Source organism: Nomascus leucogenys, chromosome 5, assembly GCF_006542625.1.
Source record: "Nomascus leucogenys isolate Asia chromosome 5, Asia_NLE_v1, whole genome shotgun sequence".
Lineage (NCBI taxonomy): Eukaryota > Metazoa > Chordata > Mammalia > Primates > Hylobatidae > Nomascus > Nomascus leucogenys.
The window spans coordinates 31,541,214-31,568,515 of record NC_044385.1 but is presented as its reverse complement, the minus strand read 5'-3'; the positions used below and the strand labels follow the sequence as shown (position 1 = coordinate 31,568,515).

At 34.7% G+C, this 27,302-nt stretch overlaps 2 protein-coding genes across 5 annotated transcripts in view; one reads left to right on the top strand and one right to left on the bottom strand.

Annotated features, from left to right (window-relative positions):
• KCTD3 (potassium channel tetramerization domain containing 3) overlaps positions 1 to 23,159 on the top strand; it is a 57,156-nt gene extending 33,997 nt beyond the window's left edge. For 2 of the 4 annotated variants that reach the window (XM_003265109.4, XM_012506630.2), the window contains exons 11-18: positions 3,311 to 3,398; positions 3,529 to 3,645; positions 5,572 to 5,742; positions 9,464 to 9,619; positions 13,207 to 13,303; positions 20,243 to 20,427; positions 20,510 to 20,648; positions 21,412 to 23,159. In XM_003265109.4, coding sequence (XP_003265157.1) covers positions 3,311 to 3,398; positions 3,529 to 3,645; positions 5,572 to 5,742; positions 9,464 to 9,619; positions 13,207 to 13,303; positions 20,243 to 20,427; positions 20,510 to 20,648; positions 21,412 to 21,973 — 1,515 coding nt within the window. In that variant the 3' untranslated portion in view covers positions 21,974 to 23,159. The remainder of the gene's footprint in view (positions 1 to 3,310; positions 3,399 to 3,528; positions 3,646 to 5,571; positions 5,743 to 9,463; positions 9,620 to 13,206; positions 13,304 to 20,242; positions 20,428 to 20,509; positions 20,649 to 21,411) is intronic. The other 2 variants (XM_012506629.2, XM_030812876.1) reach the window with 2 other exon arrangements.
• Positions 22,671 to 27,302, bottom strand: part of USH2A (usherin) — a 795,293-nt gene continuing 790,661 nt past the window's right edge. The window contains exon 72 of the mRNA XM_012506628.2: positions 22,671 to 27,176. Coding sequence (XP_012362082.2) covers positions 27,087 to 27,176 — 90 coding nt within the window. The 3' untranslated portion in view covers positions 22,671 to 27,086. The remainder of the gene's footprint in view (positions 27,177 to 27,302) is intronic.

Below are 27,302 nucleotides of genomic sequence, written 5' to 3'. Positions count from 1 at the left end.
AAAATGGAGGGAAATAAAATACTGAAAATTAAAAGGTCATTGAAAAAAAATTTTTAATTTATTTAATGGTTAAATAGAAGCACAGCTAGAAGAAAATTAGTAAATTGACAGACACATCTGAGAAAATCATTTCCAGTTGAGCCAAGAGAGTGAGATAGAAAATATGAAAAAGAAGGAAAAAGTGAGAAAGCATTTCAGATAGGAACAGACTAGAGCCATATTGGAAAAGATAACATCTGCTAACATTTAGGAGAAATGAAAAAGGACATGAATTTATTGATTAAAGAAATGTAACAAGTCTTGGCAGCCTAAATGTTTAAATGTGCTATAATAAAAGATAAATTATGATAAAAAGTATTCACAGAATAGTGACAGTTTGCCTGTAATTAGACTTTGATCAGATTTCTCATCACCAGTAGTAGACACCAGAAGACAACAGGCATTCTCCAAATGGTAGAGAAAGTAACTTTCAAACTAGGTTTTCATACACGCAAAACTATCATTCAAACCTGAATGAGAAGGGTTTTTTTTTTCAGAGAGAATTTTTGAAAGGACTACTAAAGAAAAATGCCTTTTGAGAAGAAGGTTATATTTGAAGGGGAAGAAATGGAATGCATTAAGCAGTGATTAGGAAAGATGTTGGTAAATACGATGGTAAATTTAGATAAGTGATTATTTAAAAAGTAATGGACGAAGGTTAAAACATCCTGTAAAAAATAATGGTAAGTTTACAGGTATAGAGATTGTAGTTAAAAGATTCTAGGGGCCTTATATGGGAAGATAGACTGGTATTTTAAAACTGTAAATTTAAATTTACATGTAGAAATTAGTGGTAATCACTGTGTGCTACCTTATAAGAGAAAAATCCACTTCCATTTTATATTTGTGACCACATGACTGAACCATGCATACTAATCAGTATGGTTTCTTGGATTCTTGCCATGAAGTTGTTAGGACGAAGAAGAGGAGGCCACACAGTGGCTGCTTCCTTGCTTGTGCTGGGAGAGAACTCAGCAGTTGTAACTCACTGTAACTCTGCTTATCCTCTGCTTTCTCTGTTTTCCCTGTATTGAGGGGTAGATATGGAAAGAAAAGCAGATCATGATTAAAGGTTACAGGAAAAGAAGTAGCAAGCCTTTAATCCTGGAGCCCATCCTCCCAGAGAATAAATGGTAAATATGTTTGCCTTTGTGCCTTGGGAAGCGCTAGGCTCTTGCTGCTCTTTCATTGAAAAAAAAAAAAAAATGTATCCAAAGGGAAAAGAATTTCATGGCCTTGTCTGTCCCCATTTTCCTGCCATGAAGAATCTGGGGTAGGAGTTGAAGCCCTTTCCTTTCGTGCTAGAGCTAAAATGATTTAGCTAACTTAAGTAAGAAAATTGGTTAGTGGTGTGTAAAGCAGTCTCCCCTCCATCCTTTAGACATCTTTACTGATATCACTGAAAAGCACTCAGTGTTTTCCTGGTATAAAATGTTTTGGCATTGGCTTTAATTAAAAGCCTGACCTCAGGAAAGGGCATGACGATTGAGTTCTTTAAGATATTTCTAGTGTAACTCATAACTGCATGACATTGAGAGGGTACAGAAATTAGGGTTATATACAGGAAGAGCTTAGAAGAATGATTATTTCCAAGTTTTAGTTATTTCTGTTTTTAATTAGAATGAACCTAGATTCTGTGCTTTACTTGCTCTTCAGATATTCTCTTTCCCCTTGCCCTACCTAACTCATAGTTGACTTCAGTCTTCAAGCTTCACTTCCTCTGTGAACCTTCCTTGATCTTTGCTCTTCACCAACCAGCATTGAGATGGCAATTCTTCCCCTCTCTCCTGTGATTGTATTGTAGTCTATTCTAGTGCCTGTCACACTATAATTGTCTGTTATTTTTCTTTCTCACAAGTTTACCAGCTCCTAGAGAGCAAGGAGATACCTCACATCCCTTATCTCTAGTTCAGTGTTTGTTCTCTTGGATAATATGTGGTGCATAAAAAGTACTTAAATGTTAAGCAGATAATGTTTAGATTTTAACTTTTCAAGTGAAAGCCAGATATAGTATATGAAAAGTAAAAGTCCCTTAACATTTTTAACTTTTAAATTATTGGAAATCTTTTAGATTTGTATGCAAAACTTGGTGTCTTAATAATTCATTGAAATGTCATCTGTGAAGAAGCTTAACGGGCATGTCTGGCCTGGCTGTAAACAGGGAAGATTCATTTTGATGAATAGTAGAATATCACTCTACTAAAATAGTATTGCAGCTATCCTAGCAAACACTTTTTTTTTTGGAGACCAAGTCTCACTCTTGCCCAGGCTGGAGTGCAGGGGCACGATACGATCCTGGCTCACCACAACCTCTGCCTCCCAGGTTTGAGCGATTCTCCTGCCTCAGCCTCCCGAGTAGCTGGGAAGCTGGGATTACCGGCGTGCACCACTACGCCCAGCTAATTTTGTATATTTAGTAGAGACAGGGTTTCACCGTGTTAGCTAGGCTGATTTCGAACTCCTGACCTCTGGTGATCCGCCTGCCTCAGCCTCCCAAAGTGCTGGGATTACAGGCATGAGCCACGGCACCCACACTTTTTATGGTTTTTGTTTGTTTGCTTTTTGTTTTGTTTTGTGGTAAAACTCAAGCCCTTTGCTGTTTCTTTTAGCACACGTATGGGAAGGTATTAATTTGTAAACTAGATTGATTTTCCTGGAAAAACTAATTTTTTTATTCCTATACTTTAAAAAAATAAATACAAAAGAGACTTTGTTTGCCTTGCCATTTCCTAGAAAACAAATAATCTTTAGCAAGGAGAATGAAAAATAGAGAATACCACCTTTTAAGAGAAATAATAAATTATCAAGGGAGCAAGTACTTTCTGGAAATCAGTTGCTTTGTTTACTAGTTCTGATTCTATCACTTGCTTACTGTGTGACTTTGGACAGGTCATTTCATCTCTTCTATGAGAAAGGGAAAAGAGAGGGACATGGTCAGACTTGGCCTTCCAGTTCCAGTGGGCTGCGATCTAGTGATCATATGCAAAGAAAGAGGAGACAACCCATTGAAATTGAGAAAGGAAAGTACTGCTGTGGGAAATACAATTAAAAAAAAATATTTTGAAGGAAGTATATTGATGGTTCTCCTCTATAGCATGTTTTTGTATATGTGTATGCATGCATGCACCTAAGGAAAGTTTATTTCCTAAGCCCTACTAAAATTGGATGTTGGTTGCCTCTTTACCAGAAGAATCAAAGTTTTGAGGAAATTGACCAGAAAATAGAAATTATAATTACTATCTAACATCTGACAATTCTCTTACTACATCAGGTTCAAGATGTTGTTCCTATAACTAGTTATGACACTGCTGGATCATTCCTTCTGCTGGGATGTAACAATGGATCAATATATTACATAGGTAAGTGTACAGTCACTTAAAATGCTCCTGCTTAATGTAATTTTTTAAATGAGAACAAGAAAACATTACCTTTCAGTTTTAAATAGATATGCTATTTATTTTAATGCTGTTTAACATTTTTATGTTTTAGATATGCAGAAGTTCCCCTTGCGAATGAAAGATAATGATCTTCTTGTAACTGAACTGTATCATGATCCTTCAAACGATGCTATCACTGCTCTGAGTGTTTACCTCACACCCAAAACAAGTTAGTACATGACCAATTATATACGTTCTTGACTTTTTATCTTTTTATTCATTAGTTTATTATGTGACTAGGTCAAATTAAACTGGTTTCTTTCTTTTTGAGAACTGCAGTGCTAAGGATTTCATCTCTACTAAGTCTAAAATTTGTATTCAGTTTTATACTGAAGTCAAACATGACCAGTAAACAAACATAATTTGAGGTGGAAAATTGGAACTTCCCTTCTGCTGAATTGCATTTGTTGAGCCATATTATTATAATATTAGCTGAAATTAAAAAAAGAAATTCTGCACATTTGTCTTCCTATTAACATGACTAATTTTTCACTTCAAAATTAGGAGCTTTTTAAAAAATAAAAAGTTCTTAGACTAGTACTGGAAACTAAGCTTATTTTCTTGGGAATTTAAAAATTTAAGCTGTAGAAAAAAGGCATTTTATAGCTTTCAGTGCATTTTAGAGGCCATTGCAATAAAAGTAACAGATTAGTTCTGTAAAGTAGTAAGAATTTTTGTATTCTAGAGTAAAAGACAAGCACAAATGGGAAATTTAAAATTTATCTGTAATGAAAGGAGTTCTAAGAAACAATATGTATTCAGTAATACTAATAGGTTTGGATGTGCTACTTATATAAGTCACCATTTTATTTAAGTTATTAAAAGAAACCATAATTGTTAGTATGAAAGAAATATTCAAGAGTATACCTATGAATTTGACTGAAACCATAGTAGGACTTAAATTGTATTACTCTAGAAATAGGGTTCAGTAAACCATGGATTTCTAGCCAAGCTGGCTCTTTTTGATACCAGCTGTCTTTGGCTGCTTTTATGCCACAATGACAGAATTGAGAGGTTGTGACAGAGACAGTGTGGCATGCAGAGTTTAAAATGTTTACTACTTGGCCCCTTACAGAAAGTGTAACAACCCCTGCTCCAGAATGAGCTGTGGATTTTTTTTTTTAATCTAGTTAAAAGGCAGGCATAAAACTGGGAAAGTTTTACAAATCAAAGCACTTCTTTTGTAGTGGCAGGGAGATTTTAAGGCATGAAAAATGGAGTCATCTTTCTGGTTCTAGGAAGTGTTTTTCATGACATGCTTTTTTTCCTTTGATTCAAGTATTTTCAAATGAATCAGTTAGTAAAACTAGAACAGCTAGTAAAGCTAAGACGTTCTCTATCCGTGAAGCTTTTAAGAATATAGGTCACTGAATTTTTTCCTATCTAAATTTGCAATGGGGTCTGGGCACTTTTTTAAAAAAAGGAAAAAAAAAAGACACAACTGAACCTTAGATGATTAGAAGAAACAACATATTTTAAGTATGATGTAAGCAATGTAATGGGTATGTTTATTCCCTAGCACAGTGTTTTGAAACTTAAATAGTATATATAATGCTTGATTATTTGAGAATGATTTACTATTGTAGTTTAAGTAAAGCAGATGGTAATTCTAGGCTAGACATAATAAGGAATATTGCTTTTGGAATACTATGCTGTTTCAGTAGTGTTCTTGGCATGGCAGATTTATGAATTCTTTAAACTATGTTGAGTACCTACGGTGTCTCAGGCACTCCGTAAGGTGACAGATAAAAAGATGATTATGATTCAGTCTTTGTCAATAAGGAATAGAAGTAGCTAGACATAGAAATAAGTACAGAATTAGTGTGTTATAATTACTGTGATAGAACCTAATAGTGCAAGGCAGGAGGTGAATAGTTACGTCTTGGAGTGAAGGTTAGGAAAAGATTTATCAAGGAAATAATGATTTTGAGATGACCGGAGAAGTCTTAAGATTTTTTTTTTACTGAACTAGATTTGGGGCTGATATAAACAGTGAATCCAGCTCTGCCTATTTTATCATAGGGAAGCTTTGCAAGGGTAGCTTTTTTATTATTGTTCCATAATATATCACCTGTCAACTCTTGACTTTATATAGGTGTCAGTGGTAACTGGATTGAGATCGCCTATGGTACGAGCTCTGGAGCAGTACGAGTGATTGTACAACACCCAGAGACAGTTGGGTCAGGTCCTCAGCTTTTTCAGACTTTCACAGTTCACCGAAGTCCTGTAACAAAAATCATGCTATCAGAGAAGCATCTTGTATCAGGTAAAATGATTTCGTTAGTACTGGTAAGGAACTTCGCTCTGTGTGTTATTTCCATTAAAAGAATGAAAACTCAGTGTTTATGTGAGAAAAATATACTAAAAGAAGTACTAGAAAAGTGTAATAACTGAAGAAATTATGATTGTCTTTTAAAGATTTCTTTGAACTGGTCATGGTGGCTCATGCCTATAAATCCTAGCAGTTTGGGAGGCCAAGGCAGGTGGATCGGTTTAGCCCAGGAGTTGAAGACTAACCTGGGCAACATGGTGAAACCCCATCTCTACCAAAAAAGAGGAAAACAAAATAAAGATGTTTTTTATTTTACCTGGTTTTAATACACATAAATTTAGGAGATGTGTTTTTTTTTTTTTTTTTTGGCTCTCTTGGCATATCTTATTGCAAAATATTTATTATGACCCTGCTAAGAGGAATTTTTATTAAATTTTTCAAGTTTTACTTTTAATATAAATTGGGTTGATTATATTATGGTGTAATGCTAAAACTGTAGATTTAAATGTGTATTTTGATATTTTGTCATCTCAAAAATAATAAAAATTACAATTGTAGAGATTATTTGAAGAAAATAACCTTTTCGTGGGTTTGTAGTTCTTCATAATCGTATAAAATTTTTAATTAAATACTAATTGGATACATAAAAAATTAAATACTAATTTTCCAGTTTAACGAATAGTACTTTCTGATTACAAAGCAAAATTCTATTGAAGAAATTCATTGTGTATGAAAGATGATTTCTAAAAGGCTTTGTGAAAATTGCATTGTGAGTTGGGTATGTCAGTAAAGCTTGCTTTCTAGAGGAGTCTTACATTAACTCCTTTTGTAGAGCAGTTCTTGCCCAACTTAAAATTTTTACAAACGTGGTTTTCATGTATCAGATTTGTTTTTGTGATGGCTGGCTAGAAGATAATGCATCTTTTGTGAAAGATGTAGTGAAAGTTTCTCAATCTAATTAAACACCATGTGGAGCTGAAATTCAGTCCATAGCTGAATGATTATGCTTTTATTGAATGTGTAATTGTTTGTAGTATAAGTATGCCTTGCTAAAACAGTGTCTGTTAGGTTTTCATAAAACATTACTCCCCTGCCCCACTGAGGAGTTTCTAACTCTTGCTGGTTCCTCCTGTTTTGCCCAATTGCTGAGTGTTGGATTGCCCTTGAGCTCTTTCCTAGACTCTCTATTCTTTTATCTGCACTTTCCCGGTTATTTGAATAGTAATTATATGTCAGTGGCTCCCAAACTTTCCTCCACCTGTGACCATCCAAAGAGTTCCAAATCTGTATATCTAGTATCTGGATCTCTGGTTGTATGTTTAATAGGCATCTCAAATTTAAGTTGGACAAAATAGAACTTAATGATTTCTCCCTCAAAAGCCATCTTAGTATACAGTATCACCATCTACTTATCTACTCAAGCTGAAAATCTAGGAATCACCCTTGATTTCTCCCTTTCTTTCACCTCCCACATAGTACAATTCATCAGTAAGTCCTGTTGGTTTTGCTGCCACGTTATGTCACATATCCAGTCACTTTTCATTGCTGTCAGTCTAGTGTCTCATGTCATCATCCTTTCTCCCCTAGATGACTGTAGTAACTTCTCAACTTTTCCTTCTCTATGGTACGTGTTCCACACAGCAGCCAGAAGCATCTTTTAGAAATGCAAACCAAGTTTGATTCCTGATGGCTTCTAATTGTATTTAGAATAAATTTAAATTTCTACCATAGCCTATATGGCTTTTCTTGTTCTAGATTTTACTTACCTTTAAAATTTCTTCCCAACTCCCATGTCACTTTTCTCATTGCTGATAACACTCTAACCTGTTGGCTTTCCTATTTCTTAAAAATGCCTTCAAACTTTTGCGTTTGTTCTTTTTATTTCAAATGGTTTGCCCATAGATATTTGTTTGGCTGCATTCTTGTTATTCTGGTGCCATTTCAAAGCCCTTCTCAATGAGGACTCCTTGGCCACCTGCTTTAAATTAAATTAGCCAAACCTCTGTCCAACAATAACTTTCTCTAACGGTACCTTGCTTTGTTTTCTTCATAGCTTTATCACTTAATCATTTATTTGCTTGTTTATTATCTCTATCTCTTCTAGAAAATTCTCCAGTAGCAGAAACTTTGTTGTGTTCTCAGCACTTAGCATAATTCTGACACATAAAAGATGCTGAATAAATGTTATGAAATAAGGCAACTCAGTTCTCTGAGAAAATAGGTCGTTTTGAAGGGTTATTGTGATGTTTAGATGATAATGTATAGAGATACTCTGTAATAATTGCTATTATTTTGGTGGTTATAATGTTATTGTAGGATGTGAGACCAAGGAACTACTTGGTAAAACTTGTATTTTAACATCAGATATTTCATGTAGGTTTGAAACTTTTGTAAGTTTGTCAAGAGAAATATCCTTTTTAACAAAAAACCTGGAGTATTTTGTGTATACTCAGTTACGTTATTCTGCCACCTGGTGGATATTAACACATATGTAATGACATTGTTTTCCCTATAGTGCATTTTAATCCCTTAAAGAAAAACTTTAGATAATGTCTAATATTAGCAAAATTGACGTAATTGTCCAATTGAATCAACTAAAAATATTTAAATTATTTTTCTGAATCCTGTAAGCTTAGTAGTGAAATCAGGAAATGATTTCCCATGAAACTAAATAGCCTAGAACAAAATGTCCCTTTTTCACCAGAAAACTGACAACCTAATAATTGAGAATTTTGTTATATAAGAATAGAAAGTACACAGATGTTACTTATTGCTGTTTGCCAAAATTAAATTTCTTTCTAAAGTTTTGTTTAAAATATGTGTAACTGTAGAATATGTAACACATTTTTACCCAGTAGTAAACATTATGTATGTGTGTATACAAGAAATTTTAGATACTTTCCTAATATTTACTGATGAGTTCATAGTTCATTCCTTATAATAACAGATGTTCTAAAATTGTAAATGGCAAAATTAGTATATTTTTTATTAAAGCATGCCAAAAAAAGTAGTTTTTGCATTAGTGATACATTTTATGGTGTATATTTTCAAATAGAATATGTACTCAGACAAAAAAAAGTAGAGCTAGACGAGGAGACATTTCAGTATATGCTCAGTTAATATTCTATTCACAAAATAAATAAAACTAATTGGAGTATGTTTTTTAAATACAGACTTTATATGAAAATAATGCTCAGCTTCAGTACAGAATCTTAATTTTCCTTAATGTAACTATGAGTGGGCAATAAATAGCTGATTGCTCAAGATGTTTGACAGATATCGTTTGTGCCAATAATTTTTCGGTAAGTTCTGATCTAGGTTAATAGTTGAGTAGCATAAGCAGAAACAGTTTCTATAGTTAGGAAAAATAAACTAGGAAACTGTTTACTATGTAGTTTAGCCACAGAGCAGGATAATATTCTGCATCTTTTTTCTTACACACACATTATTTTTAATCTTTACTACATTTATAACCTATAAGCTATTTTTATGAGGATCTGTAGGTTTACTTGACGTACCTTATATTTTGCAGCAAGGTAAAACATATTCAGTTTTCTCACTCTTGTTAAGTAGTTACAAATCAAGTATAGTTTTAAGATAAATATGTCATTTGCCACTTATACTCTGATCTGTTTAATGTAGATGATAGTGAAAAAAGCTAAAATGCGTTTTTAAAAGTAATTTTGTATTCTTTTGTGTTCTCTTTCTCTGCTAGTCTGTGCAGATAATAATCATGTCCGGACGTGGACAGTAACACGATTCAGAGGAATGATCTCTACTCAGCCAGGTTCTACTCCTTTAGCGTCATTCAAGATACTATCCCTGGAGGAGACAGAAAGTCATGGTAGCTATTCCTCTGGAAATGACATAGGTGGGTTACGTTATTTGGGGGCATTTTTAGATACTATATTAGCTGTTCAGAAGAAGCATATCAACTAATAAAACCACAAAAATGAGTTTTAAATACAAATTTTCCATTTTAATTTTGAAATCTTAAACAGAATTTTAGTGTATTTTTCTGATTAAATTCTATAAATTCACAAAATTATTTTATTGCAGCATTTTTCATTAAAATGTTAGGAGAGCAAATTTTTCCTCTTATTAATGTTTCATCATTTAAAGAATATCATCTTCACATGTTAACTACTTTTATTTATTATTTAAACTATGATAGCTGTGTACATTTGACATTTGAAATTTTTTTTGTTAATCTACTGAAAATAAAGTTTGAAGCTAGAAAAACGTCTGTTCCTATAAATGAGAGTCATTTTGATGACATCGTAATATTCATTAGGAAACAACGTAGCATGTCTCCATTGATATTTTCTGATTTCAGCAAAAGGTGTATAAGTTTAGTTTAGATTTTCTCTCTATACACCATACATACATGTGCACATGGGCACTCACACATCCACACGTGTGCATACACATATGCAGTCTTCATAGAGATAGATCATTCCACCCCGGCCCCATTTGAAGGAATCTCACTGTCCTTATAAGCTACTTAAGAGAATTCTACTACCACAGCCTTATTATTTTTAGAAAGAGAAATATGCAGTGTTACCAGTTTTAACAGTTGTTATATAATCCCAGTTCTCTGCATGATTCTAGGCACTGGAAGTTTATATTGTCATTTATTCAACAAATATTTATTGAGTACTTGTGTTCTAGATATTAGAAATTTTAAAAAGTGCGGTGAACATCAACTTACAATGTAGTGATCAGTGGGAATTAAAATAAAACAGTTGTATTTTGCAACTCTGCTAAAAGGCATAGGTCAAAAAGAACCCAGAGGAGATAGTGCCAGCATCTATGTTAGAGGTTGCAATATATGCTCTCATTTAATCTTGACAATTTAGGAGGTAGATACCCCACTTAATGTTGACAGAAGCTACCATTCAGACAGAGAACACACAGAGGTTTTAATGTTTGAACTGATACATGAAGGATAGACATTTGTTGGGTGTGGAAGTTTCTAAGGTTGGAACATTCCTGGCAGAGAAAACAGCAAGTTAAAAGGGTAGAGGCCAAGGGAACTTGGCAAGTTTAGAAAATGTCAAGAAGGTCATTAATTGTTGGATTATAGGCTATGTGGGTAAGAATAGTAAGACATACTGAGTGAATAGGCCAGTGCCAGATCGTGGAAGGCATCTATACATCAAACTAAGAAATTTAGATTTTATCTTGTAAGTAATGGGGACCTTTTGAAGAGTTTGGGAATGATACTAGATTTGTGATATATATAATTCATCTTTCAAGAGCATGCAAGAAGACTTGACAGTGAAGACTTGAGAGGGTGAAGCAAGGAAACCAGAAAGGAGGAATTTATTAACCAAAGTGCATGGTGATCATTGACTAGATGTGGCAAGCATGAGAGAGGAAGGAGTCTAAAGGGACCCTAAGGATTCTTGAGAAATGGAGTAGCTGAGTATTATTTACTAAATAAAGAAATATAGAAAGAAGAACTTATTTTGAAAACAAAGATGAATTCAGACTTGTATGTTTTGAGTGATGATGCATATGGATATTCTGTGGTATGAAGATATACCTGGTTCCTGGAGAAAGACCTTAACTAGAAGTTACGTTTATGAGTATTCAGCATATAAGAAGCACCTGAAAGCCCCAGCAGTAGATGAATGTTGTTCAGGGAGAGCATGTGTATTGTGAATAAAGAGAGATTTATAAACAGCCCTGTAAATTAATTATAAAACCCAGTAAGATAAAGGGGACAGGGAGGTTTTTCATTCCTCTTTATAGTGGTATTTAAAAAATATATATCTTCTGAGATAAATGGACTTGCAGATTAGTGGAACAGAGTAGAGTCCAGATTCAGGAGAGTGGTAAAGGTGGAATCTACATTGTAATGGGTAATGGGGTAATAGATATTGGAGATGACCATGAAATAAAGAAGTAGTGGAGCTAGTTGGAAGGCAGGGAAGTTCAAAGGTCCTATTTTTACATATGATCTTAGCCAAAAGGCCAAGAAGTGATCAAAGGTCATTTTTTTTATTCCTCCAACTTTCTCCCTCATTAAAGTTAAGAAAGATCTAGGAATATTTTGTATTCCAAGGAAAGGAGCCAGTTGGGAAGGGAAACTATAAATGGGAGGTGGGGGAAGAGAGGGCAAAGAATTAAGTTATGAAGAATAGGTTATGGGTCAGTCTCATGTCAATATGAAGTTCAAGGGGAGAGAAGATACAGTTCTATAGTCTTCTCGTTCCTAGTTATTTTATTCTGAGTTATTTTATTCATTGTCACTATTTTGACTTTGTTTATGAGTTATTGAATGAGGACTGTCATTTTAATAAAATTAGAGATCAGAAAGTTCCAGTTATTGAGCAACTGCATAGTATACTGAAGAGCCAGACAGCTTAGGTTTGTTTGAATTCCACTTCCATCATATAGGACCTATGAGATCTTTGGTTAACTAATTTCTTGATGCCTTATTTTTCTCATCTGTAAAATGGAGATGGTAATTAATAGTACCTCCCTTATGTGGTTATTATGGTGATTAAAATGAGTATATATTTGGAAAGCATTTACAGTGGCACATAGTAAGTACAGTATAAGTATTAGCTAATAATAAAGATGACTGGTTCATTTAATAAGTACATGTATGTTCATGTAACATAACTTGGGATGTATTGTCTTTAAAGCTAAAATAATATCAACTTACAATTCATAAAAAGTATTGTAAAAAGATTTACAATAAAACTTTTTTTATTTACATTGTTGTTCAGGATCTTTCTAAAATGTGATGGGCTATTTATCTGTCTTGCCAAATACAATAAAGTGAAAATAATTGAATCTTTCCTTTTAGATTGAAAAGCTTCAGGGTGCAACTCAGTAGTACATTTTATACTGTACTTTAATCTTCATACTGTGTTTTTCTCTTTTGGTTTACTGATTACCTTATATAAAATTGTGTGTGTGTTTTTCTTTAATTTACATCTTTAAAGAGAAGAAATACTAAAGGAAGAAATGTGGTTAACAGAACCCTCAACTAATTACATTCCATCTGATGAAGTTTCACTTTATATTTTAAGATTTTGTGTGTTGTCTTCTAAAAAGTAAAATCAGTACATGAAATACTTAATGTATATGTCTTTTTTAAGTTATAAGAATCTAAGCACATCCCCAAAGATAGTAAATATCTTAACAGGTCTCCTGCTAGTACTGTTAATGTAGCACCTTAGGAAATTTTTTCTTTTAGCTTTTATAGCCTTAGTTATATATAAAATATAATTTAGAAATAATTGTGTATTCCTTTAAAAATTTTTAATGCAAATTGAAGTACTTGTATACATTTATTGCATGTCTGATTTTGAGCTGAAATGTGATACCATATTGATACGTATAAGAAATTCTTTTCTTGTATTAATATTAATGTTCCTTTTGTAAAATGAAAAAAAAATAAAACTTTAATTAATTTTTTGACGTTTTTGTTTTCTGATCAAGGACCTTTTGGAGAGCGAGACGATCAACAGGTGTTTATCCAGAAAGTTGTTCCCATCACCAACAAACTATTTGTAAGACTCTCATCTACTGGAAAAAGGTAACACTTTATTGTAAAAATATTTGTATTCAGAAGCCACCTTTTGTCTTACAAAACATATGGCATAATTTGACATACTGACCGAAGAGTGCTACTAGAAACAAATTGTTGGGACAGAAGTCTATTATCTCATAATCGTAACTTAAAATTAAGACAGTATACTTTATGCTTACTTTCTGGGATTTAAGAGTTTCACTGATGCTGTGAACAGTTAGGAGGGACTAGTAATAGAATAAGAACAGTGAACTTTTTTTCATGGCCAAACATAAATACTTATTAATTTTGTTATTATAAACAGTTTCTATCTTTAAAAAACCTAGAACTTAAATATTTTCCATCCCATATAAATCTGTATACATTATTGATGTTTCTCAAATAAAACACATTACAGATTTCCTGATTCAGTATCCCCTTTTAAAATAAAAATGATATTAATAACACTAATTTGCATAATCTTGGCACAGCTTACAACATAGCACCCATTTTTTTTTCTATTTTAGACCTATTTCCATCTACTTTAACATGGAGAGAAATTGTCTGTCTCCGTGAGAGCAGGATTCCTGTCTTTATGCAGTCTCCTCAGTATTTGTATGTGAATGCTGCCCTTATGCTTCCATCATATGGCACTGGCAGTATTCCTCTGCTTGTCTTCAGAAATTATTTCTATTCAAACTTAAAGAACATAGTCAATTTGCTGGCAGACGGCTGAACTAATTCTGGCACTTCCTGTTACTAGCTATGTAAATACAACTCAAGTTATTTTATTTCCCTTATCCCAGTTTCTTTATAAAATAAGGTTCAACGACTTTGGCAGGATATCATAGGATAAAATAAATTTCAAAAATGAAATATCTCGCATAGTACCTAACCATAATAGATGTATAGTAGAAGTTAATTTCCTCTTCCTTTTCTATTGACTGAAATATTACTTCTTTTAAAATTATTATTTATAATCTCAGATTTTGCTTCAACATTCCTCTGCTTTAAACAAATTTTTTTGACGATGAGAACACATGGACACATGGGAGGGAACAACACACAACAAGGAGCCTGTTGGGGGTGAGGGGGGCTGGAGAGAGAGAGAGCATCAGGAAGAATAGCTAATGGATGCTGGGTTTAATACCTAGGTGATGGGTTGATCTATGCAGCAAACCACTATGGCACATGTTTACCTGTGTAACAAACCTGCACATCCTGCACATGTACTCCAGAACTTAAAAGTTGCAGGGAAAAAGTTTTTTGCGTGTCAAATAAATGAAAAAAGTAAAATTCCTGTTAATAGTCCATTAGGAAGGTTATTGTTTTCATTTTATTTATTTATGAATGAGATGGAGCCTTGCTCTGTTGCCAGGCTAGAGTGCTGTGGCGTGATCTCGGCTCACTGCAATCTCGAGACGTGTGTCTGTTCGTGTCGTTTGCCCACTTTCTAATGGAGTCATGTTTTACTTGCTGATTTGAGTTCCCTATAGATGCTGGATATTAGACCTTTGTCAGATGCTTAGTTTGCAGATATTTTCTCCTATCCTGTAGGTTGTCTGTTTACTCTGTTGATAGTTTCTTTTGTGGCGCAAGTGCTCTTTACTTTAATAAGGTCCCACTTGTCAATTTTTGTTTTTGTTGCAGTTGCTTTTGGAGTCTTTGGCATGAAATCTTTGCCAGGGCTGATGTCCAGGTTGATATTTCCTAGGTTTCCTTCTAGGCTTTTTACAGTTTTAGGTTTTACATTTAAGTCTTTAATCCACCTTCTGATGATTTTTGTATGTAGTAAGAGGAAGGGGTTGAGTCTGAATCTTCTGCAAATGCCTAGCCAGTAATCCCAGCACCATTTATTGAATAGGGAGTCTTTTCCCTGTTATTATCAGCTTTGTTGAAGATCAGGTGGTTTTAAGTGTATGGCTTTGTTTTCTGGGTTCTCCATCCTGTTGCTTTAGTCTATGTGTTTGTTTTTGTACCGGTACCATGCTGTTTTGGTTATTGTAGCCTTGTAGAATAGTTTAAAATTGGGTAGTGAGACATCTCTGGCTTTGTTCATTTGCTTAGGATTGCTTTGGCTATTTTATTTGGGCTCTCTTTTGGTTTCATATGAATTTTAGAATAGTTTTTGTTTTTTTTTTTTTTCAGAGACGGAGTATCACTCTGTCGCCCAGGCTGGAGTGCAGTGGTGCAATCTCGGCTTACTGCAAGCTCTGCCTCCCGGGTTCACACTATTCTCCTGCCTCAGCTTCCTGAGGAGCTGGGTTTACAGACACATGCCACCACGCCCGGCTAATTTTTTGCATCTTTAGTAGAGACGGGGTTTCACTGTGTTAGCCAGGATGGTTTTGATCTCCTGACCTCATGATCCGCCCACTTCCACCTCCCAAAGTGCTGGGATTACAGGCATGAGCCACTGCTTCCGGCCTAGAAATAGTTTTTTCTAATTCTGTGATAAATGTCGTTGGTAGTTTGATAAGAATAGCATTGATGTAATTACTTCGTGTAGCATGGCTATTTTAACAATATTCTTTCTATCCATGGTGATGGAATGTTGTTCCACTTGTTTGTGTTGTCTGCTTTCTTTGAGCAGTTTTTTGTAATTCTTGTCATAAAGATCTTTCACCTCTCTCGTTTGCTGTATTTCTAGGTATTTTATTCTTTTTGTGGCTTTTGTGAATGAGATTGCATTCTTGATTTGGCTCTCAGTTTTAATGTTAATTGGTGTATAGAAATGCTACTGATTTTTGTACATTTATTTTGTTTTTTAAAACTTTGCTGAAGTTGTTTATTAGATCTAGGAGCCTTTGGCAGAGACTGTGGGGTTTTCTAGGTATAGAATCATTTTATTTTCATTTTAGGGTTACTAATCCTGTTGATTTTAAAATTTTATGGCTGCATTTTCAACATATCTGTTAATATTTTGATGAATAAATTCTTTGAGAGATGAATTTTTTACATCAAAGTTCATTATCTCAAATTGCATAAATTACTGTGATGTGGTATTCTCTGCATATTTAGTGAAGAAATTGCCAAATGTTATTAAAACTGGTATCATAACATTCTCTAACAATGTAGTATATCATATTTACTTATTCAATTCTAATATCCCCTCTTCTGTTATTTCTAATATCCCCCTTTCTGTTATCTCTAACAGTAACACTGTGCAATTTCTGCATGATAAAACAAATTCTATAATTTTTAAGTTTATGATTCCAAAGGAAAAGCTATAGTTACAAAAATAACATGCAGAAATTACTCTGTAGAATTGAATAGAAAATTAGCCCTTTATAAAGCTATAGTGAACCAAAGATTTTGTTTAAGGACAGTTCAGGCTCTTAATAGTGAGAAGTGAAATGAAAGGGTTTTATTTAAAGGAAGCAAGAAAAAGCCTTGTAGAAAATTTTAAATAAAGGAGTAGTTTTAAGAAATCTATCCCTGCCAGGCGCGGTCGCTCACGGCTGTAATCCCAGCACTTTGGGAGGCTGAAGCGGGCAGATCACAAGATCAGGAGATCGAGACCATCCTGGCTAACATGGTGAAACCCTGTCTCTACTAAAAATACCAAAAATTAGCCGGGTGTGGTGGCGGGCGCCTGTAGTCCCAGCTACTCGGGAGGCTGAGGCAGGAGAATGGTGTGAACCCGGGAGATGGAGCTTGCAGTGAGCTGAGATCGCGCCACTGCACTCCAGTCTGGGCGACAGAGCGAGACTCCGTCTCAAGAAAGAAAAAAAAAAGAAATCTACATAGGGGAAAAAAGATCAAAATTATGTTTGTTTTGTGGAAGCAGAAGGGTCACAGCGGATACCCCTATAACAAGACAGGCTAGCAAGAGAAAACATTACAAATTGATTTTATTATACTTTTATATGACACGAGAGCCTTCAGAATGAAGACCCAAAGACACAAGGAAAAGTGTGCATTTTTATGCTTAGGTTAGAAGAAGGAGGGACAGCCATATACAACTGTGACTAGACAAAAAGTTGTAAGTTAACAGAAATAGACTGAGTAGGGAACTCCAGCAGAGACTGTCTCTGTGTGGCGTTCCTTTCTCCCAGGGATGGGGCAGAACCCCTCTGTAGTGAGGGCCTTAATTTCTTTATGGCTAGCTATTCACAGAAAGATAGGGAAATGTTAGGGTAATATTTTTGTGCTTCATGGCTAGCTTTGGGGAAAGAGGGTTCTGGTTTCTGTGAGCCACCTTGGGGAAAAAGATTGTCTCTATGGCTTGCCTTGCAGGTCAGAGAGAAACTTTGCTTCTGAGGGTATTTTCTGAGACCCAAGTTTTCATATGCATACAAATTTTGATTTGTTTTATTTGAAACATAAACAGGACTCTGAGGAGGGTGTTGTTGAACGTGTTAAATCAATTTACAGATACTATTTAAAAATAAATGTAATTCACTAAATTGTGATCATCTTGATAATTACAGGAATAAAATCTGATAAATCGTCACCTGTTTATGATTTTAAAAAACCCTAGCAACTAAAAAAAAGGGGAAATTTTAAAATCTGATAATGCCCATGAAAATAATTCTTTCAAACTTTATACTGGCGAAATATTAAAAAACTTCCAGGTTGGGTGCAGTGGCTCACGCCTGTAATCGCAGTACTTTGGGAGGCTGAGGTGGGCGGATCACCTGAGGTCGGGAGTTCAAGATCAGCCTGACCAACATGGAGAAACCCCATCTCTACTAAAAATACAAAATTAGCCAGGCATGGTGGCACACGCCTGTAATCCCAGCTACTCAGGAGGCTGAGGCAGGAGAATCGCTTGAACCCAGGAGGCAGAGGCTGCAGTGAGCCAAGATCACGCCATTGCACTCCAGCCTGGGCAACAAGAGCAAAACTCCGTCTAAAAAAAAAAAAAAATTTCCTTTGTGTGATAATTGTGAAATATATATTTGGTCTTTGTCTCTGTTTCCTGGTATATTCCTTCAAAAAGTCTTCCAAATGATGTGTCTTTTTGTATGCCAATGAGTTGACTGATGGCAGGTCACCAGAAAGACCAAGATGGGAGTAGAAGGTTGGCACTTTCAGCCCCACCCCGCAACCTTTGAGAAGCGGAGAGGAGCTGAAGGCTAAGTTGATCATCAATGGCCAATGATTTAATCAATCATGCCTATGTAATGGAGCCTCCATTAAAATAATAATAACTGAGTTCAGAGCACTTCCAGAGAGCTGAAAACCTGGAGGTTCTGAAGGGTGGCGTGGCCAGGGAGGGCATGGAAGCTCTATGCTCCTTCCCACACACCTTACCCTGGGAATCTATTGTTCATCTGTATCCTTTGTAATTAGCCAGTAAATGTGAGCTTTTCTCTGAATTCTGTGAGCCACTCTAGCAAATTAGTTGAACCTAAGGAGGAGGCTGTGGGAACCCTGATTTACAGTCAGAAGCACAGGCAAAATAACCTGAGGCTTGTGATCAGCCTCTGAAGTGGGGCTCAGCTTTGTGAGACTGAGTCTTCTACCTATGTGATATGACAGATAGTGTCAGAATTAAATTGAGTTAGAGGACACTTAGCTGGTGTCTGCTGCAGAATCGATTGCTTGCTTGGTGTTTGGTGAACCCCTCCACCCCGTTTGGTCACAGAACCCTTTTTGTTGCCAAGGAGTGAAGGACATTCTGCCCCAAAATGTGCCAAATTGGTATATTGAGTATTTTGAGGTGAAAACATTGGAGAAATTATCATTTCAGAAGGGGATAGCTGACCTCTCTCTTCCTACATGCAGCAAGCCAAAAGATTTTCTGGGAGTTTTATCCTCCCCGTACCAGGACAAGAGAGTGGGAACTGGGGGCTGCAGTAGACCTGAGTGAATATGCTTACCTTCCACTAGTTTTACATTGTCCCTCTATATATATATATAATGTATATATATAAAATACATATTTAATATATATTAAATATATATTGCACATATTTAGTATATATGTAATATATATATTAAATATAATATATATGTATATCTTCTAGTGATTCCCTTAGAAATTTACTGCCTCTAGTCAGATTTTCTTTATCCTGTCATTTGTTCTACAGTTTATCATTCTTTGTCTAAATTGTATAAAAGCATCTTGCTTTGGCCACTTCTTTGGACCTCACTCTCTTGTGAAGATTCCCATGTACATGTAAAACTAATAAAATGTATATGCTTCTCTCTTGTCAGTCTGTGTGGTGTCAGTTTGGTTTCTAGATCCAGCCAAGAGCCCACATAACTAAAAGGGCATTTGGAGGTAAACTTTCACTTTCCTTAGAGTTGATTGTTGCATGAGAGTACAGGAAAAACACTTTGGTTTGTTTATTCCTGTATTCACAAACCTTGAGATCAAGAATGAGACTAGGATAGTCTTTATCACTACATGTGGGCATGTAGGAATTAACTTTTTCCCTCCTTTTTGTCCAGCCTACTAGGAAGCTCATCTAAGCTTCATATTCTATTCCTGTATGCTTCTCAAATTCATGTGGATTGTATTTTTTCTTTGTCTATTTTTTTGACCTTGCGTTTGCCTATACCGATTTTTCTTTTTTAATGAACTCCCTCAACTCTTTTGAAGTAGGCTGGGATAACTAATTCGGTCAAGTACAATTCAGTTAGCCCTTACATGACTGTGGAAACATCATTTGCTGATGTTATCCCTTGGTTTCCTCATTCGTCAATGTGGATAATAATTGTTCTCTCTTAGGTTCTTTTATCTTTTATGAAAATCAACTAAAAAGCCATAAAAATCTTTTTTAAAAGTTAAGAGTATTATCCTAATGATGGATACAATATGGGCCATCTCCATAGAGCTGTATATTTCTTCTGGTTTCATATTTTAAAGATTTACACATAAATTTTAAATGATTTTTTAAAAGTCTTTTCTAGTATAACATGTTTGCTTTCTTTCTTTCTGTCTTTTTAGTTTCATAGCTTCTTTTTAAATAATTGCTCATTCCCATCAGGGCTCTTTCTGCTTTTCTTTTGCAGAATATGTGAGATCCAGGCTGTTGACTGTACTACAATATCCTCATTTACAGTGAGGGAATGTGAGGGATCCAGTAGGATGGGCTCAAGACCAAGGCGCTACTTGTTCACAGGCCATACAAATGGCAGCATTCAAATGTGGGATCTGACCACTGCTATGGATATAGTTAACAAAAGTGAAGATAAGGGTAGGTTCTCATACAGAAAGATGTTTGTCACAAGGTTAAGCTTTTCACTTAAGTGATTTTAATGACTATTTGTTCTCCTAAGATGTAGGTGGTCCAACCGAAGAAGAGCTACTCAAATTACTGGATCAATGTGATTTGAGCACATCTCGCTGTGCTACTCCTAACATCAGTCCGGCAACTTCCGTAGTTCAGCATAGCCACTTACGAGAATCAAATTCTAGGTAGGTTAAAGAGTTGGGTATTTTAAACAAAATTTATTTCTTTTGGGGAAATTGAAATATTGTAATCACATAGTTGTTCTAGAAAGCCATACTTTTCAAGGTACATTTTAAATTCAGACATTATGTTAACTTTTTAACAGTTTTACCAAATTTCTTGATAGGCATATCTGGTTCTTTTCATAGAAAAACATTTTTTGCCTTTTAACTTATTTTGTGAATTGCTGCCAAATTGGAAGCCTATTTATGTGATCAAGAATTTATTCAAAGGAAATTAGGAAAATCACATGTCACCTTAGTTAGTATGTGAAGCTTTAATTATTGTCCTGTCTCAGGGACAGTATTTATCTGTGATTCTATTATGTTGTCTAGTCTTACATTTAAGCATTATGTAATTTTAATACAAAGTTCCATAATGTCTTTTTAGTTATCATATTGATAAATTCCAAAGTCTGAAGAACCAAGGGCTAAATACTGAATTATGTTGGTTTCATATTAGTTTCAAGGATTTTTCCTCCCATCTTTTTTTTAGCTGTTCAAAAATTCAGTATGTCTGTGAATATATGATGGTATTATTCGCATTGGTAATTTTATATACCATCTATATAATAAAGAGTACTTGATAAGTATATTTTTACAAAGAGAAATATGGATATAATACACTTTATATATTTATATAGTGTATTTTATTGGTTGTTTAATTAATATGTTCCTGAGAAATCACAGAGTGAAATCTGAACTGTCATTTTTAAAAACTGTATTTCAGCCTTCAGCTTCAGCACCATGATACTACCCATGAAGCAGCTACTTATGGTTCCGTGAGGCCTTACAGAGAAAGTCCTTTATTAGCAAGGGCAAGAAGGACTGAGAGCTTTCACAGTTATAGGGACTTCCAGACTATTAATTTGAACAGAAATGTAGAAAGAGCTGTCCCTGAAAATGGTAACTTGGGTCCAATACAAGCTGAAGTGAAAGGGGCAACAGGGGAATGTAATATATCTGAGAGAAAGTCTCCTGGAGTAGAAATAAAAAGTTTGAGAGAATTGGATAGTGGATTGGAAGTGCATAAAATAGCTGAAGGTTTTTCAGAATCCAAGAAAAGGTCATCAGAAGATGAAAATGAAAATAAAATAGAGTTTAGGAAGAAAGGAGGATTTGAAGGGGGAGGATTTCTTGGAAGAAAGAAAGTTCCCTATCTGGCGTCATCACCAAGTACTTCCGATGGAGGAACTGACTCACCTGGTACTGCGTCCCCATCTCCTACAAAGACTACTCCATCTCCTCGGCATAAAAAAAGTGATTCTTCAGGTCAGGAGTACAGCTTGTGAAAACTCACCAAAATGAATAGTTGTTCCCGTTACATTTAGATGAAAGTTAAACTTTACTGAATTTCAATACATTAGTTTTTACACTAAAACTTTACAAGATAAAAATTGGACTTCATTTAGTATCTTTTTAACAGAATTACTTGGAATAATGAGATACAATAATCATATCTCTTTTGACATTTTGGAAATTTTTTTAATTTTACAAGTACATTTAACAGATGATTTATAAAGCAGGAGTCCATTTTAACACTTACCGACTTTTTTTTGGCTTGGAAACATATTACCACGTCTTAATAGGATGGTGCCCATATAGGTGAGCATCCCTTTAGATCATGGGAACCAGCAGACTGCATTCCTAATCTTCATTATGCCTGAGACTTGTCTTGCAATGTTACCTTTAAGTGAATGACATAATTGTCTTTGGAACTTGGTCTCCCAACCCTTATTGTGATTGCAAAGTGTTTACCAGATATTTGATGAGGTGCTATGTTTGTGAAAAACATATCATGTAATTCAAAAACACTATTGATATTGAATACCAGATGCCACTATGTAGTAAGTCTTTTAGGATGATTTTAATTTAGTCTTGCGTCATTTTCTGATTCTCATCATTGGGAGTTCTTAAATCTTAGCAAGCATTAGCAATATTAAATGCCAAAATTCCATTGAAACTTTCAAGTTGGAGCAATTGTCTGTGTTTGAAAAGATGAAATAAAAATAATAAGGGCAAAGCTTTGAGTGCCCAGAAGGGAAAGCCGTACTAGTTGCTAACCTGTCTTGTTTTAGGAGCCACTGTTTTTTTTTTTCAGTGTTAACAATCATGTTAATTAAATTAAAACACTATTTTGTTCACTTGTAGGACTGCAGTTCTGAATTTTGGGTTCAAGATTTTGGCTGCTGTAAGAATGTGAATTTGAATGTATTTTGAATTGTAAGAGCAAAAGAACGTTTTTGTACAATTTTTTTTTCATTTAATTGGAATGATCTTCAGGTTTCTACAAATAGGGTAATTGTAAATTTAAAGCATTAGCATTTATTGGTGAATAATGTATATATCCCCATTCTAAGAAATATAAGTGAGTGAAGTTGAAATAAAATCTTTAAAATTTACTATATTGCCAGTGGTTTCACAACAGTTCTCTTGTATTTATTTATCAATTAAATAAAAAAAAAAAGATTATGTCAATGCCTTTTCAGTTATTTAAGTAACAGTTCTGTTTAAAGTGTGCTATATGTGTTTGTTCATTTCTTTGCTTCTTCCCATAATTAAAAAAAAATGTGGGGAGGGAGAACTTAATATATGTGGCAAGATAATATTAGGCAAATCATAATTTCAAAATTACTAAGATTATAATTATCTTACACCCTTCCTTCTTCCTCTTTATGACAGCTATGTGAAAGTTGGGTGGGCAAGTAAGAAAATGAAAGAAAAAACTAGACTAGTGGCCAGGAATAAAAGGCCATTAAAAAGAAGGTAGTAACTATTACGTAATAGAATCGCATAAAAAGGAAACTGACTATACTAGATTGCATTACAGTACAAGTCAAATCTTGTTTCTTTCTTTTGCTTACAAGAGATTGAACCTTGATGTTAGAGCAGTGGTTTATGTCTACTCTGACACTAATTTCTCAGATTGCCCCCATTATGCCTTAATTTTTTCATTATACCTACCTCATTAGGGTTGCTGTGGTGGGAAGAAAAAAAATTGAAATGAGTCTATGTACTTTGTGTGATTGATGAAAAATGAAAACAATCGTAATTTTCATGGAAAGAAGTATTTTCATACCAATAGGATAAGTGTTGTTATCCTCATTTCACAGATGGGATCACTGAGACCCACAGGGGACAAATAACTTAGTGACAAGGCTTATTACCTACTGAGCCAATTTTTGAACCCAAGTCTTCCTGTTTCAAGAGTCTATGGTCCTGTTCCTGGCTCTTATCCAGGCTTATGTATCAGAAATGGCTGAGGTTAGACACATGGTTGCCCAGGCCTCACTCCCACTCCAGTCCTGCTGAATTTGAATCTCTGCTGGTTGAGACGTAGTATTTTGGAAAAAATAACAGTTCATTCTAATGTACATTGTTGGTTGAGAAATTACCCAGAACATCCTACTTTCTTAAACAGGTATAGTTTTATCATCATTTATGTGTAACTCAGAGCTGTTAAGAGTATTTTTTAATAAATAGATTAAGCCAGAATTAGTTCACATTTAAATATTTATTAAGCAAACCATCTTTAGATTAGTTTACATGATATTTGTGCATTGGAAATCAACTATTCATTTGTGACATAATTAAGTTCCTTATTAATGAATTCTTCCACTTGGACTATGTTTTATTTACTGGTGTGTTCATGGATGCCAGCATGATTTTTACATCAGTATATGGTACCATAACAGATTAATATTTGGGTTCCATTTAGTGGAAATTACAGTAGATTATCTATAAACACATTTCTTAGAGTTTATAAAAACAACTGCACTCTTATCAAACAGTTAAATATTAAGAATAACAAAACATGGTAGTTCGTAAACTGAGAATGTGGCATGTACAATTGATAAAACGTGAGTCAGGAGATTTAAATTTAAAGAGGTTCATCAAGAACTGCTCATTGTTTATAAGGGAGAAGGGGTGAGCCAAGGAGCATAGTCCCTGTGCATAGCATATTATTCCTGTACATGATTTCTTCCAGATTGTGGAACATCAGTGGGTCTCAACATTAGAACACCTGGAAGCTTTAAAAAGTAGTAATGCCTCAGCCGCACACTCCAGATCAACCGAATCAGAATCTCTAGGTGTGAGTCTGCATGGTTTGTATAATAGAGGCTTGGCACGCAATACCACTTAAAGTAGCAAAGCAACATCTTAGGGTTCTTCTCTGAAATAAATACAAGTAAACTTAGACATTTAGCAGGGGACAGAGTTCTGGGCAGAAACCATACAGGCTTCTGTCTGCCCTAAGCTATGGAGTCAAAATGTAAATGATTCAGCTGAGTTCATGTCTAATTAGATGATTAAATGGATAATGATCCAAGATAAAATCCCCTGCAGTTCTGTATTTTTTTTTTTTTTTGCGTTCTGTTAAAATTTTATACTGTGCTTGTAAAAATACACAGTGATAAAGGTACCTGGTTAATTTTTCAAAAATCAGGATAAACTCAATCTTCTGAACCTAGCAAAGCATATTTGTAGACTATTCTTTGTGACTAGCAAACTGTATTCTTAGAAGACTCCACCAAGGATTAGAATGCAAGTTTGTGACCACTCCTTTCCTATATACCTTAACTAGCTCACAGGAGGTGGACACAGCCTTGGTTAATGCTTATTTGTGCCAGCTTTAAACAACTTTGTGGTCCCAGAATCGGCATATGGGAATAAAAACCAGTAAACTAGTCAATCCTATATTTTCATTTCAGAAAGTATAAAAACTTTTGGCGAGAAATATGTATTTCATATTTTCTACAGTCACTGCCAGATGTGCACAATTTCAGATGCTTTTTTGTTTATAGCAGTTCTAATAAGGTGGTAGAACTTCTGCTTAATACTGGCCTGTGCTTTTGACACTTATGGTTGGCAAACTTTGTCTAGGAGTTGGTCAGTCTGAGGAGCTGCTCTCTCACAGAGCTAGATGAAATCTCAATACTCCAAAAGTCCACAATCTTTTACTGTTGGGCCCTGGGGTAATACATTGTTTTCAGGCAGAATAAGTAAGACTATCCCTTACTTTACAAGTTTTTGCCTGCCTCTGGGTGTAGATTCACAAAGTATTGTGACTATTGTGTGTTAGACAGAGTCATAGTATTTTCCTGGGGTCACAAAGACCTTTAAGGATGAAGGAAGACAAGAGGTTTTCTTATTCTGTTTTCCATGAAGAACAAATTTAAATATCTCATTTTACGTGGATGATTTGCAAGAAAATTTTTCTTGCCATAGGACTTTCACCAATGACTTAGTAATCCAACTAGAGCAGATGACAGACATTTTTGAACCATGGTAATTGGTACTGTTGCATATCATCTGTTCTTACTGATTCTATGGCTAAAATAATGGGTAGTTCTCCAAAAAGAAGGGATAGAGTGCAGAGTAATATATACATGATGTACATATATATACACATAGGTATAGTCTTGTCTTTACATGTATATATGCTAATGCTAGAAGGAACAGATACATTTTTCCTTTTAAAATTTCATGCAGCCTAATATTGCAAATACAACAGTAGTTTCCATTTGAAATGTGCTAGGTTGAAGATGTCAGTATTCTCTGATATTCAGTGAATTGACAGAATTTTATGAGAAACTGTAGTTGCAAAACTATAAAATATGTGAAATAAAAACATTGGTTCAAGTAGAGGTGTTCCTAGTGAAACACTTTGTTTTCTCCTCAAAATGTATAAATAAGCTGTCTACTCCTTAGATTTTTGGAAAATTCATAAATGCAAGAACAGGGACATGTATGTGTAAGTTATGTGTTGCCTTGTCAAAAAGTTTGGTGAGTAACCCTATGTATTGTAAATAAATAGAACCTTCAGCCTTGTCAAAAAGTTTGGTAAGTTACCCTATGTATTGTAAATAAATAGAACCTTCAGAAAAGTTTGTTGACCTGGTGCAAAGTTTGGGATTCATTTAGCAGCTGTGATCATTAGAATAACTATTATTGCAGGATTGTGTCAACCCTGACAGAAATGGCAGATAGAAATGAACAGCAGTGACATCCTTTCAATAGAATCATTTAGTTTTTGAGCCAGTAACTAACTTACTACTTCTAACAACTGTGAGCCATCTTGAAATTGCCACTGATTATTCAGTTAACCAGGAGCATTACTGCCAAACAGAACCAAGTGACAATTACATACTTCTTTGTCTTCCACAAAATAAGAGCAAACCAAGTATTTTCATATGAATATTATCTCTCATTTCAGACGAGAAAAATATCATTTCTTAGACCTCTATTAGGAAGAAATGCTTTCAAAAACAGTCATCTTTTCTTTAAAGAATTATAGGACAATGAACAATGGCTTTTCAGCATTTATGATGTGTCAGTGATAACCCAGGAGGAAAGGGGTGCAGAGCTTGCATTCCAGGCTTACATCTGCCGGGTTTCCATCCTTTACAGGTGGGTGTCCGTGAATGTGGTGCGTTCCTTAGTCACTGAGCTGAAACCCTTGATGGCATTCATCAGGTCCTCTTCATCCACATACTGAAAAATAAGCCAATCATCATTGGCCACATACTTGCTATCAATAGTATTTGCTATCAATTTATAGTTATATCAATTAAATGTAAAAAGTAATAAGTATTAAAGGCTTAACATTAGATTCTCAAC